Source organism: Gambusia affinis, linkage group LG04, assembly GCF_019740435.1.
Source record: "Gambusia affinis linkage group LG04, SWU_Gaff_1.0, whole genome shotgun sequence".
Lineage (NCBI taxonomy): Eukaryota > Metazoa > Chordata > Actinopteri > Cyprinodontiformes > Poeciliidae > Gambusia > Gambusia affinis.
The window spans coordinates 2,842,630-2,856,688 of NC_057871.1; the positions used below are offsets into that span (position 1 = coordinate 2,842,630).

At 37.3% G+C, this 14,059-nt stretch overlaps 2 protein-coding genes across 5 annotated transcripts; both read right to left on the bottom strand.

Moving 5' to 3' along the window:
* Positions 1-459: 459 nt before the first annotated feature.
* Positions 460-5,250, bottom strand: trmo (tRNA methyltransferase O). Of its 3 annotated transcripts, none has more exons than XM_044113376.1 (7): positions 5,192-5,250; positions 5,006-5,099; positions 4,143-4,282; positions 3,069-3,243; positions 2,131-2,288; positions 1,051-1,587; positions 460-822 (listed from the first exon to the last, which is right to left on the bottom strand). In XM_044113376.1, exons 2-7 carry the CDS (start codon positions 5,092-5,094, stop codon positions 578-580), a joined length of 1,344 nt encoding a protein of 447 aa, XP_043969311.1. In that variant the 5' UTR covers positions 5,095-5,099; positions 5,192-5,250; the 3' UTR covers positions 460-577. The 3 variants fall into 3 exon arrangements, with proteins under 3 accessions (XP_043969311.1, XP_043969310.1, XP_043969309.1); XM_044113375.1 differs by having other exon boundaries at positions 1,039-1,587; XM_044113374.1 differs by having other exon boundaries at positions 1,039-1,587; positions 5,006-5,203.
* A 2,050-nt stretch (positions 5,251-7,300) lies between these two features.
* On the bottom strand, positions 7,301-10,577 carry hemgn (hemogen). Of its 2 annotated transcripts, none has more exons than XM_044113377.1 (4): positions 10,406-10,577; positions 9,703-9,793; positions 8,604-9,403; positions 7,301-7,799 (listed from the first exon to the last, which is right to left on the bottom strand). In XM_044113377.1, exons 1-4 carry the CDS (start codon positions 10,470-10,472, stop codon positions 7,687-7,689), a joined length of 1,071 nt encoding a protein of 356 aa, XP_043969312.1. In that variant the 5' UTR covers positions 10,473-10,577; the 3' UTR covers positions 7,301-7,686. The 2 variants fall into 2 exon arrangements, with proteins under 2 accessions (XP_043969312.1, XP_043969313.1); XM_044113378.1 differs by having other exon boundaries at positions 9,715-9,793; positions 10,406-10,549.
* Between the last annotated feature and the right edge of the window lie 3,482 nt (positions 10,578-14,059).

Below are 14,059 nucleotides of genomic sequence, written 5' to 3' on the forward strand. Positions count from 1 at the left end.
ATATACAGATACATTCAATGAACTAACGTTTTACTAAGACTTCATGTTTCTGGGTAATTACAATACAACATTCAATGTTGTAATATTACATCAGACAAATAAAAAAAATTAATGCAGAAATATTAATTTAATGAAAATTATGCTGATACCTGCTTAAGGGCATTTAAAAAAATAAACTGAGTTTGACATTACAAAATAAATTTTTTGCTCTTATAAAAAATATCACAGCTAATAAGCAGAGTAGTGCATCCATAATGCTATCTTTTGTACTAATATAAATATTGATTATAATAGTATTTTTTTCTACTCAAGATATAAGTTGGACGTGCGTGTGTGTGTGTATACTCTCTTGCAATAAAGTATTATTTTTATCTTTACCCTGAGTGCCAATAAATGTGGACTATATGTTGTGCATTTGAACACAACCATTAATACAGATAATACATTTTTACAAAGAAAAACATTTTTCAAGCCATTTATTATTCATCTAACATGAGAAAAAAAATCAAATAAAATCCATAATTTTGTCTTCACATAGACGCTGCAGTGAGGAGAATTTAACAGGCAGTTTATTGTTTTACTGACACAGATCTTCAGGTCCAAGTGGTCCCACGGGTCGGACCTCTAGAACCTCAGCGAACCCCTGTCCAAACCAGCAGGTGACGTCCGCCGTGTCCAGAGAGAAGAAGAAGAGTCTGTCTCTGCATCGGGTTCTCCTGTAAACTGACCTGGGGTCGGCTGACAGCACAGCCCTGATGGCGGCGCCGGCCTCCTCCGGACTGCGCAGAAACTTAAACCTGGGTCTGTCGCACTCAGACGGTTCTGTTAAGAGAGACGTGGTTTTAAAACAGGGGTGTCCAAAGTGCGGTCTTTGGACCATTTAAAAAATTCGACAATTTGTTTTGCTTGCTTTAATTTAATTCTTTGTTTTGTCTTTTGCTTGTGAATACTTTTTACTTGACAATTTTGGCCCACATAACAAAAAGTTTGGAGAATCAGACACAACAGCGCCCTCTTGTGGAGGACATTAACTTTTACCTGTTGTCTTACCAGATGAATGTGCAGGAAGGAACGCCTCCAGCTGTTTCTGAGCTTCAGGGGTGAAACGCACATCCAGACTGGAAACCGGAGGCTCTCTGATCCAGTCGGCGATGGTTGAACTGGAATCACTGCCATAACTGGGCCGGTCCACGATCTCTGCTGCTGGTTCGGTTTTTTCACAGTCTGACGCTTTGTTGTTGTCCTCACAGTCAGGTGGTGTCAGATCTGCTTTGTTTACATAAGACTCCACTTCTTTTAGCAAACCAACAGCTTCTTTGGGTAGAAAAAACTGCGTCTGTGGCGGAGTTAAACAAACACCTGCTTCCGATTTCTGTCTCAGGTGATGAATCTCATCTTCATCATCTGTTTTGTCTTCCAGATGAAAGCTTGAGATGTTGACCTCCTCTTCAGACACAGTCTGTAGATCTGGGTTTGATTCCAGCTGCGCCCTCGTGTTGAGAGAGTCGTATTCTGGGATGTACGGTTTAATGTCCAGGACGGGAGTCCCGGCAATCATATCAATATCTGAGAGATGCAGTGTGTCACCTAGAAAACAAAAAGCAATATTTTAGGATTTCCTCAAACGCCGCAAACCACAAGAACTATAAACCCATTGCATGTTATTGTTTACACACGGAAATTTCACGAACAACGCAAGAAGGCAAAAAGTCGATTCTTTTACATCTATAACCGTGTTCCCACGACAGAAAAACAAAGTTGTCAAGCTAGCAAACTGACCTATTACTACCCCTTCTCTCTCTCTCTCTTTCTCTCTCGCCATTTTTTTCATTTAAAGCTTTTTCCTGACCTGTATTTTTAGTATTACAGGTCAACTAGATTCAGTATTTTTAAACACTGAATCTAGTTGACGGAAAGATGACAATCTGTAGCAAAGCAGTGCGTCCCTTTATCTTTTATACATCATGTGTACATTTATTATTTAGTGCATTATGTTGACAACTTGACAGCTGCTTGTCATTGCCAGCGAACAGCTTTTTACCCTCCAGCAGGGAGCAGAGGGGTGGGATTTTTCACTCTGAATCCCACTGCAACATGTTTACATCCATCTGATGCAAAATGGCTTCATACCTTGAACTTTATCCAGCTTGGCCAGTGTCAGTCCAAGGGAGTTTGGTCGGTGTGGACTTCGTGTCGAATAAACTCCGACTCTCTGACCGTTCAGCCTGGGAGGTTTCACCTTGGCTTTGTAACTCTGATGTCCGTTTTTATGGAAAAGAAAAATAATCCTGTAAAGATTGAATCTTATCAACAAAGATTCAGAATGAAGCATCCACTTCCAAGCTTCAAAAATAGTAGAAAAAGTAGCAAAAACATAATATTTTAAGGATATTAGCAGCCAGTTAATGGTATGTTGTGTTCCACAAGAAAAAAGAAAAACCAGATTAAATAGTCCCACCACAACAAAATTTAAGGCCTGTGATTAAGACATTTAAGAGCTAAGTTGTTGGTTTCCCCCCCAATAAATAAAAAATAAATAAATAAAAATGTTACATGAATTTAAGACTTTTTGAGGATGTGCAGACACTCTAATCTGGACTTCATCTACAATAATGTGGATTTTCATTTAGTTTAACGAGGAGAACAAAGAAACTGAGCTGAAAAGCCCATCATGTCACCAGTTTTCCTCCAACTGATGTTAATTTTTCATCTCAAACTAACATCAACAACAACTTGGAATTTTTCTGAATAAACTATGATGTGAATCTCCTAGAATCAGTTTCATTCATTTATTTCTAAAGCACAACAACAAAAGAATAAGAGGTCAAGCATTCGGCCTTGGGGGACTCCATAAGAAAATGTCAATCACTTTGAACCAACATTGGATATTTAGATTGAATTTTGTTAGAATTATCAGTTCTTTTCAGTAGTTTATTAAATAAATAAATAAAACAGTGTTTATCAGTAGGTCAGAAGATCATGAGCAGGACAAAATCCACTCTAGGCTTTTCTAAGCTTGACAGGTTAAAGGAATCCTGCAGTATGTGTGCAGTATATGCGTGACGTACCAGACATGCGAGTACTGCTCGAGGCCCACCAGTGCATGCTCAGGGTTGTTGAAAACGCTCTGCTGGATTCGCAGCTGAGCCCGTGACGGGCCGCAGATAGTCGGCTGCCTGGGCGTCCCGTTCTTCACGGAAAAACAGGAGCTGATGTAACCGATCGGCACAGTCTGGATGTTTCCTGCAAAGTGTGGTTAAAATATTTTAAAAGCAGGCGGTTAAATTGAAACAGGAAAGGTAAATGCAGCACATATTTTTGTTAACATCTAACCTAACTCAGTGGAAGGTTTGGATTGTATGAAGACCAGGTTAGTTCTTAAGACACTAAAATGTTCCTGGATTCTGATCATCTTAATAATCATGTGGGAGTTTTGGTTGGGCGTCATCATTTTCAGTTCAATTAAATAAGACTTTATTTTTCTCAAAGAGGAATTAAACGGTGTAACTTATATCATCCAAGTAATTTAAAAGACTTTTTGTGGAAAGTGATGCTGTTGGCAGGAAGGATCTCCAGTAGCAGTCAGTGTTGCAATAAGTCTGAAAAGACCCCTGACCGAAGACTGTATAACAGTCATGACATGCTAATAGCTAGATTTTCAAGCAGCAGAGAAGATAATCCACAGTAACATGCCTTGAATGACATCAATTGTTGGCTAGTACTGCTAATCCACCTCATTTGCTTTTGCTGTTCCTCTTTAAATCTCTGTCTGCCTGTATGGTCAGAAAGCCGGGCAGGGAGTCTCCCTGTGGAGTCAGGGAGTCTCCCTGTGGAGTCAGGGATATGATCTTTCATGGTGGATAGAAGAGATGGTTTGTTTTAAAAATAACCCATTGTTGTCATGGTTACACATCTTAATTTTGATCATTTGACAACTTTAGCTGTAAAAATGTTTTTGTGACTAAAGTGATTTAATTTAAATGTTTATCTAATTAGTGCAAAAGTAAAAGTTGTTTTGATCAAAGTTTTTCAGGCAGTCTGAGGTTCTGTCAACGACAGTTCACTTTGTTTTCGGTCCTAACAGCTGATTATGACAGCATGTTGTGCAGTTTATGTGTATTAAATATAAATAGTGTAACCACCTTGTTCAAATGCGTCTGGCACTGATAACGAAGATATGTAGTCTTTTTTATTGTGGCCAGAAAAGTCAGCCTTTGACACAGCAGCCTGAATCGACATCAGATGTTTGCGATGCGCTCTGACAGCCCCGTCCAACATCTGTCTGTTTAGGAAACAATGGAGGAAAATAATTATTACTGGAGACAGAGGAGTACAAAACTGGAGACATCTTACCTCCCACCTTCACATTCTGGTTAAAGGGCTATTTCACTACTTTTAAGGAATATGGAATACCTTAGATCAAAATTTAAATACTTCAGATTTGAATAAACATTACTAAAAATACATTTTGTCTCAACTTGTAACCTATTTTTTTTTTAACATGCTACATATTTGAATATTTGCCTTTAATAAATTTGCTTTAAGTACTAAGTGTTCTTTTTGAGTGTTTCGAAACGTGCTATACAAATTACAGATATTATTATTATTGAAAACATAAAACGAAGCCATTTGTACCACCTTAGAAGAGGGGAGGCTTTAAAATGCCAATAGCCAATAGTTAATCTAGTCAAACATGGAATAAATTACTATGCAACTGACAGAAATTACTTAAAATGCATTTAAATTGCAGTTCATGATATACCAAACTATCAATAGAACAATCCAGTGAAATAAACTGAAGAAAACCCATTCCACAAGGCTCATTTTTAGGAATAATTTACCCTGAAATAATCCAACTTAGGTAAGATCAGCCTGAGGCTTTTTTCCATTATCATTTAGTAACTATGTCAAATCAAATAAAGTTCAGATTTAGTGAAACAGCCCTTTAACCAGCAGCCCAATCGGATGCTAACTTCAGTTTGCTTTTTTTTTAAGTTAAACATACCTCAGATTTTTTATTTCTTTCCGCATAACAGAAACTTGTTGATTTATCTTCTTCATGTTCTCCCCGCAGTGTTCACACAGCGGACTCATTTTTACTGAAACGAAGAGGAAACAACGAGAGAAAACAGGTTTGACCAGGTTAAGCCGTAGCTAACAACGATAGTAGCAAAAACCCATATGAGCAAACCGTCGTTAGGACGTCATCACGGAGGACGCAGCTCGACGTCGGCGTGGAGGAAGCACGTGTTGGATTTTATTGTTGGCCGACAAAGACTATTTACAGTGAAAAACAAACACCTTTCATGAGGCATTAAAGCGCCCAGTGGAGCATGTACAGAGCGTGAAACAGAATAATAACCACATTATTATCATTAACTAAAAATTTGCGGCCACGGTAGAAAATAGTTGAGTGGATTTAGGTTGTTTACACATTCATGCTTCTAACAGCAGGTGGCAGCAGAAAGGCAGATAAAAAGATAACAAAAATGGCCTTGGAAGCTTGATGTTATAACAAGAAATTATTATGATTACTTTAGTAGACGCAAATATAAAAAGCAAAAAAGAAGGAGGGATAGAACTGAACTCTGTGGCACCCCACATGTTAGAGCGGTGAAGGATGACAAATGACCTTTAACCCTAAAACAACAGGTTAAATCTTCCACAGCTCTGTCAGATCTATTTATGAACTTTGGCTAGGCTATTTCAAGACCTACATTTTCTTCTGGTGAACCACTTATCTTGTTAATTTAACTCCACTCACGAGATACAAAAAAATAAAATACACCTGCATTTTATTGGTCAAACCTGACTGGAATCAGATTCAACTTAATTGACCTAGATTATTCAAATTCAAAATACTTCATTGATCCAAAAGGGAAATTAAATGTTGTTGTAACTCATATATATATTCAAGTTCTTCAAAGGGTTCTGTAGATGGTGATAGCTGTTGGCAGGAAAGCTCTCATATAGCAGTTTGTATTACAGCGAATTTGAAGAAGCTTCTGACTAAAAACATTCTGTACACAAACAAAGGATTTGTTTCAATTGCTCACATTGTTCATAGAATAAGCATAGATATATACTGTATGCTGAATGTACATCATCCACCAAATGAAGAAGTAATCCCACAGCATGCTGCTGCCATCACCATGCATTGCTGTTTCATCATTCCAGAAGACATTCTCTAAAAGCAGTTTTTGGAAACCTTCCCAGGCAGTTTGTCTCATCTAATTTTTATCAGTTTTATAGAAAATGTCTGTTTTTGTAACAGTCTATTTCTACTAACTGTATTCATGGTGCAATAGTATTAATCTATAATACAGTGATTTGTGTGTTTTCTCTTTCTGACTGTTACCTTTAATGAGATCCTTCAATAACCTCTCTGCAAACAGTGACTTTAGATAAAGGATGCAGATGCCCAGTAAATGCTACCAGAACAGCTGAAGCGTATGTTCGGGTTTCAGGGTAATCAGATTCACTATAATAACAAAATAAAGTGTTAGTCCAAGGGGTCAGAACATTTATGTAACCAGAATATGGTTATATAACCATATCTGCACGTTATATAGATTAATTTCACATGGGCCGGTGTTTTCAAACTTGGTTCAGGCTAATTTATGACAATTTTCTTTTTACAGCTGATGAAAATATGACATTTAAGATTAAAATATTACATCACAACAACAAAAATAATACAGAAATATGAGCTTAAAGACTTAATGAGAATATGTTTTACACCTGGTTAATGGTTGTTATTTTCAAAATACTTTTATTTTGACATGCAAACCTCATTCTGCATTATATTCTAAGTCAAGGAGTTTCTGTGTCTCTATGTGACTCTAATGGTGGAAAACATTTTAAAATGATTTATAACAATGTGATTTTTTACATCACAACAACCAGAAAGGTGTGAGCTGCCGTTTAGAAATTACCCACTGCAGGTCATTTATTAGGTCTTTATGTTATTTATTACCAAACTCTCTACCTCATTATGTACAACAACAGAAACAAAGATGCTTCACAAAGCCCTTAATTTTCTCTTAAAGTAATAATTTTTTTAAGTTTTGTTCTGTTCTAGATTGAAATTTGTAATTATTGTGGCTCTGTGTGACTCAGATAGTGGAGCAAACAATTGGTCGCTTACTTCGACTCTCACACTCTTTCCTGTCAAGTTACTGAGCAAAAAAGTGTAAGTTGTAATGTTTTAACTTCGCCTTAACTTGATGAACCTGAAAATAAAAATATAATTCATCAATATTTACATGATTTTCTGTCTCAGATGATAATAATGACCAGCTTTTTATGGTGTAGGCAGGGAATTTTATTTAATCTTTTTCACAAAATTAAATGAAAGACAATCCACTATTACACATACAATTACAAGTTATTCTTTCATTAAATAATGAAAGTAACATTTAGCTCTTTACTCAATGCAAAGTACAAAAAATAAAAGACAAATTTGTATTAGTTTGCAGTAAAGCACATTTCAGAATAAATAACCAATGCAGGTATGGTTTGAATTCAAGCATTTTTTTTCACATAAGCAATAACAATTGTCTCTCTGCAATAAGAAAAAGCAAACTAACCAAAATAAACTTCAGACACACAATGTAACCTTAAACAAGAAAAAAAGAGATCTGGGTTTTCTAGATCTGGACTGAAGCAACATTTGATGGGGAAAGTTTATATCTGATTCTCTGGCAGGTATTCCTGAGGCAGAGGAGGGCTGGGAAGCGTCGGGACTGAGTACATTTTGTTTTTGTCGACCGTGTTCATCAGCGGAGTTTCATCTAAACCTGGAAGAGTCACACAGAAAAAACAGTAAAAAAAACGGTTAAAACTGGTTAAACTGACTTTTTGTTACTGATAAGAATTGCGTAAAGAAATGGAAACTCTGCCTGAACTTGGCAACAATTGTTTATTTGAACGTCTCACACTGGGTTTCACTTTTTATTATTATTATTTATTGCATGTATTCTTTAAAAACTGAAAAAAATATTAAAAAATGAATTTAAGAATTGTAATAAAAGCTGCAGTATGTAACTTTTATTTTTTTTAAATTATGTTTTTTTTTATTTTACAAATTTGTGAAAACTGCCAAAATGTTAGGATAATAGGAGATAGATAATCTGTGAAAAGATCCAGCTCCTCCTTGTGCTACTATTACTGAAGAAATGTACCGCTCCCGGCCAAAAACAACCAATCAGAGCCAGGAGGCGGGTCTTAGTGCTGTCAATCAATCTCATTTACTCGCTGCTGAATGTGCTAATGGTGGGGAAACAACTTACTGTTGCAGGAAAAGCATTTATCAGACGTTATCAGTGGCTAAGTTAATTAACCTTAGCATTCACAACAGGCTATGCTAATGCAGCTTAGCAGACAACAAAGGAAGGTGATTGACAGCGCTAAGACCCGCCTCCTGGCTCTGACTGGTTGTTTCTAATCAGCACCGTGAGAAAGCAGAGGAGTTAGATTTTTTCACAGATTATCTGTCTCATACCATTTTGTCACAATATTGTATAAATAACAAAAAAAATATTTTTTTTTAGTAAAAGTTACATACTGCATCTTCAATGAGAGCGTCATCAGGACATTCCTACCTTCATCTGCTCTGTCGTTTTCTGAAGGAGAGATGTCCTCTTCATCATCCGGGCCCAAGTCTTCTATCAGAACCTGGTCTGGGGTCTCACTGTCTGGAGACTCTGGGTAGAGCGCCTCCACCTGGGGCAGAGCTGGAACTGCAGCTGGGACTGCAGCTGGAACGTCCTGCGATGGAGCTCGGACTGGAGAAGCATCTGGAAATTGAACTGGGACATCATCTGAGGTTTGAACTTCAATTGGGTCATCATCAGGAGGTTGAACTGGGATTGGTACCATAGGAGAGGCTTTTACTGGGACTGAAGCAGCATAGGGAACTTGTATTGGTTCCGGAGCGGCATAAGGAGCTTTTACTGGGACCGGGACAGAAAATTGAGGTTTTACTGGGACTGGAGCAGAATAGGATGCTTGTATTGGGACTGACACAGCATAGAGATCTTGTACTAGTTCTGGAGCTGCGTATTGAGCTTGTACTGGGACTGAAGCAACATAGGGATTTTGTATTGGGACCTGCACATCTGGAGCTGAATACTGGGCAGGAGCTGGCGCAGAATCTATCTCTAGCTTATCAAAAAGTGAGTTTCGGACCAGCACAGGAGCAGGTGCATCTACATCTGGAGCTCGTTGTGACTCCACAGCCGGGACGCCAGTCTGAGAGGTCAGTATTTGACCCGACTTGACCTCTGCAGCCTCTTCCTGAATCACTGGGAACTGCAGGACAGGGTCGGTCTTCCGAGGCCTCCCTCTCCTCTTGGTCCCACTCTTGTTCTCGCCTCTTGACCTTTTCCTCTGGCTCTCCACCCTGAAAGAGTCCAACTAATTGTTAAGCTAGCTGACACAGGGCGATGTGATGCATTTGCTAAGCTAATAGTACAAAGTCCCTGGCTGTGATCTGGGGCATCATAGACCCACCAGAGCAACCTTTGCTTTCCTCTTGCTCCATATTCAACATCAACGAGACGAGAGATAAGCAGCTAGACCTGATAGTGTTACCGCCATGCACTGTAAAGAAACTTCAACGTCTACTTTGACCTTAAATATTCTGCATAAGCATTTAAACTTATATTTTCGCTGACAGGGTTTGTCTTCAAAGAAATTTACCCAAAAACCCACTGGTTAGTTTCCTTTTCTTCTGCTTCGGCTTTTCTCTTCCTGAGAAGCTCTCTGTCTCTCAGTCGCCGTCGGATCCCGCCTGAAACACATTCATGACAAAAAACATGACCATAACCTTAAATATGGACTAATCTGCAGCTACGACACATATAGTAACAGAAAGACCTGGTTTCTGTTGTAGGATTATTCCTCTCTGGCTGTTCATTCTTACACTGCAAAAACACAAAATCTTACCTAGTATTTTGCGTCTAGTTTCAAAAGCAAATATCTTAGTACACTTGAAATAAGACAATTTATTTTTAAAACTTTTTAGCAAGATATAGGAGTTTGTTTTAATAATTCCTTAATATTGAAGGAAAAGAACTAGTTCCATTGGCCAATTATTTCACTTACAATATGGGAAACACGTCTTGCTATAAGTGAAATTATCTGCCAGTGGAATTTTTCATCAGTATTATAATATTGTTGACTGAAAAGTTACTGTTCAGTTAGTGTTTTACTTCCAGTCTACTAAGATATTTGCGCTAGAAACTAGTTAAAAATACTTTGTAAAATTTTGTGTTTTTGCAATGTGTGAACAATCTTTGACTTTAAAATAAATCCCCAAAGACAGAAACTGCATCTCCAGCTTGTTATGACTCTATCAGATCAAATGCAAATAAATGAATAAAAACAGAAGCAGAACTAATACCTTCCTCCTCAAGTTGGTTTTTATTCTCCACTTCTTGTAAATTCTCCTGTTGCGACGTCTCCTCCATTCTGGCTGCAGATATGAATGAATTCAACTGTAAAGGCGCGCAAGCAAACAGCGCAGAGAACAGGAAAAAAAACTGTGTTGTCTAATCCCACCCCACCCCTCCTCCAGATGAATTATCTGGTTAACCATTACTCAGAGCTGGGAGAGTTCTTGCAGCTTGGGCCTTATCGTGTTTGTAAAGCTGGAGGAGTTGGCACTGAGCTGTCAGAGGGAGAAAAAAAACTATAAAGCAAGAGAAAGTTGTGTGTTTGGAAAGGGTAGGGAGGCGGTCAGTGTGTGAACGGTGAAAACGCTTGCATGCAACCTGCTGAATTAGTCGGTTACAAGCAAAACAGTTTGAGTTTTGTTTACATTTCTGCACCAAAAGCTTCTCCAAAATCATCCATAATCAGAGCAGCTCCCCATAAAGCCTCCCTGCAGGTGTTTTAGCCAGAACCAAACCAAGTGAGATGAGAGATCCCACCCTTCAGGGTTCATCCCCTCCTTATCGCTCAAACGGAGCGCGCTCAGTTGGGAGTGTTCTCAATCTGCTCTCAGCATATTGAGTCCCCATGTGTGTGTTCGAGCCACTCAGAGGAGAAAATAAAACCAATAACGAACAGATTAAATGACCCTGAACGTCTCAGCTGTTTAGGGAATGTTTAGGGAAATAAGTACACCCCTCGATTCAAGAGGAACAGCAGTTTTCTATTTGACATTATCAGTGGGTGGAGGAGTATAGACACATTTTCTTTTGTAAAAATGGGTTTCTTAAATTCACAACACTTTATTTCAATCAGGTTGAGATCTGGGCTTTGACTGGGCCATTGTGTCAACTGGATTCCTGTCTTTGTCAGCCAATACGTTGCAGATGTGGCTTCATTTTATTTGACCATATTTTGGTCTCATTTGTCAAAAATTGTTCTAGAAGACTTTGGACTTTGTTGTTTTGTTTTTAGAGAAAAGCCACAAAACAGTAAATTTCTTGTTTTTGTACACAAACTTTGTGAGTAGGAGCCTTATTTTGCTCCTAAAAAGCTGAATTCTAATTTGAAAACTTTTAGTAAAGAAAAAATAAAATAAAATAAAATAATTATAATAAATAATATAAAAACTAAATGAACAAATAAACTGAAACTAAATAAAACTAATTTAATTTAATTTAATTTAATTTAATTTAATTTAATTTAATTTAATTTAATTTAATTTAATTTAATTTAATTTGTGGTCACTTCGTAGTCCAAAACAATGTATCTCAAGTTGGTTCACACCTTAAAAACTGCTTTCTAACTCATCGGTTTTGTATTAGGCTCATTATAGTTAGAAGAAAATGATTTAAATTTCTGGCAAAAAAAAAACTAAGAAACTTTGAGATTAATCTCAGGAATTTTTAGAATTTTTTTTTTTAATTGCTAAGTTTCAAAAGTCAAAAATTTTCATGTTTTCTTATTATTTTTTTATAGAGCAGTGTGTGTCATGCTGCTTTTTAAAGTGTAGCTAACCCCCACGTGAAACCATAACCCACCCCAGACAAAATGTGAAAAATTCCACCAAAGTGGGCGGGGCCATGTGACACATAGGGGCGTGGTCAGGACTAGGGAACGCACTGCTGCCAAATTAGCCTCTTTATCACCATATTTAGCAACTTTTTCAGACTCCTCTGGTGACTTTTTTTTTTTAAAAACCGACAAATCTAATGACCTTTTTTTGTGTTACTGGAGACTTTGGCCACAACACATGAAAACAACAATCACTGTGCATTTAGAAAAAAATGCTGTTTTCTTTGATTCAAAGAAAACTGCACTGTGCACTTTAACACCGTATTAATCATAACACGGTACTAAACTGGTTAAAAAGTTAAAACCATCAACTGTTTGTATAAATAAGTAATCATATGTCATCATTATTAAACATAAGTTCTGGGGTACCACAAGAATCACCATCAGGCTCAAACTGTTTGTAATGTATTTAAGTGACAAGCTGGTGTTGAATATGGTAAAATATTGAAATGTTCTTTAATTTTCCTGCTGGAATGGAAGCCAGGAATACTGATTAACCAATCAGTCAGTTAGGTTTATTTGTATAAGACATTTCATTTGCATAGTATTGTCTGATTGTTGTTTTAGGCAGACTTATGAAGACACTGTTGCAGTAATCAATGCAACCAAAGATAAAAACTTTGAAGAGTTTCTTTAAATCTTGCTGGGAGAATAGTCCTGTAATCCTGGAAATGTTCTTCAGGTGATAGAAGCCTGGCTTTTTAACTTTCTTCATGTGACTCTGAAGGTTCAGGTCTGAGTCCATCACTACACTCAGATTTCAGGCCTGATTACTAGTTTCAAGCTATATTAACTGACCAAGAGAATGGATCTTTCAGGTATAGACGTCTTTATAGAGACATGATCTCCATTGCCCTCATTGTGATACCAATAGCCCCATTTGACTGGATCTTTGTTGAATTAGGACAGTCATAAAAGCACAAGGGTGATGTGGTCACTTCTGGATACATTGGTGAAAAGTATTTTGGATTACTACTCAAGATACTTCTAAGACTAGAAAATCTGGTTGATGGAAAGGAACATATAAGTATTTTCCTGTATTTTCATGTCTTTAAATGTCTTCAGCTGAAATCCTAAAATCTTTGAGCTGAGATAGACTCCTTCCAGGTATGCATGGGCCTCCAGATTACTGAAGCCAGAAAGCAGGAAGGACTGTCAGCCACCCTCAGCTCCTAAAACTGAGGAGTGTCTGTGTAACGACCAAATGATACCACAGCGCCATCTACAGGCTGCAGTTGTAGCATCTAGAACGGATTTCCACTACCAGCTTTGAAAACATCTAATAAATTTGTTAAAATCCTGATTTTTAGAGATATATTTGTTTTAAGGGAAAAAAAACACCAATAGTCACATTTAGAAGTATTCTGCAGTGTTTAGGACTTCAGAGGAAATGAAGGCATTAGGCTGAAGGAGAGGGGCCAAGCCCTCCTCATGTATACACAAAGCTCTCTTTACTCCAAACCAAATGCACACCTCCTTCCAAGCCATGTGTCCCAGCCGAGAGGAGAAGTATTTTTGCAGAAAATTTGGATGCTTTTTCAGACAAAGCATGATTTCGCAACAGATTTTAAGTTGGACTGAGTTACACCGTATGGTTCATGGTGGCAGAAATCTAACAATTTCTGAAATGGTAGATTTGATCTTGATTAAACTGTTTAACAACGAAACACTGTAATCAACTTTACTGTAAAGTGTCACATCTTTGGATGCTTTTAATGTATATTTTTCAAATACAAATTGCTTTTAACTTGCAGAACTGTAAATAATGTTCAGTCTTTTTTCACTAATTCATATCTTACAATAGAGTGAAAAAATATTTCCCGCTAAGGGTTAACAAAATATGTGTGAAATCTAATAAAACTCTAAGAAAAAAATTGTTTTCCATTTCCTGTTATATTGGAAAGAATATTAACATATTAAACATGAATTATGAGGTTCAACTAACAAACAGAGCAATACTCATCTGTGCAAAATACTCTGTGCACATCCAAATCAATAACAGGTGTAATGTTTAATAGGTTTAAATAACAGGAAAAAACTACTTCAGTGG

Bases quoted from the DNA above. Each gene is read 5' to 3' on its own strand.
- trmo (XM_044113375.1), bottom strand. From the start codon at position 5,094: ATGAGTCCGCTGTGTGAACACTGCGGGGAGAACATGAAGAAGATAAAT. The intron at 1,588-2,130 runs GTATGAAGCCAT...TTTGTTTTCTAG, and splicing joins CAAGCTGGATAAAGTTCAAG to GTGACACACTGCATCTCTCA. The intron at 823-1,038 runs GTAAAAGTTAAT...CTCTCTTAACAG, and splicing joins TTCATCTGGTAAGACAACAG to AACCGTCTGAGTGCGACAGA.
- hemgn (XM_044113377.1), bottom strand. From the start codon at position 10,472: ATGGAGGAGACGTCGCAACAGGAGAATTTACAAGAAGTGGAGAATAAA. The intron at 9,794-10,405 runs GTATTAGTTCTG...AATGTGTTTCAG, and splicing joins AAACCAACTTGAGGAGGAAG to GCGGGATCCGACGGCGACTG. The intron at 9,404-9,702 runs GTAAATTTCTTT...GGACTCTTTCAG, and splicing joins ACTAACCAGTGGGTTTTTGG to GGTGGAGAGCCAGAGGAAAA.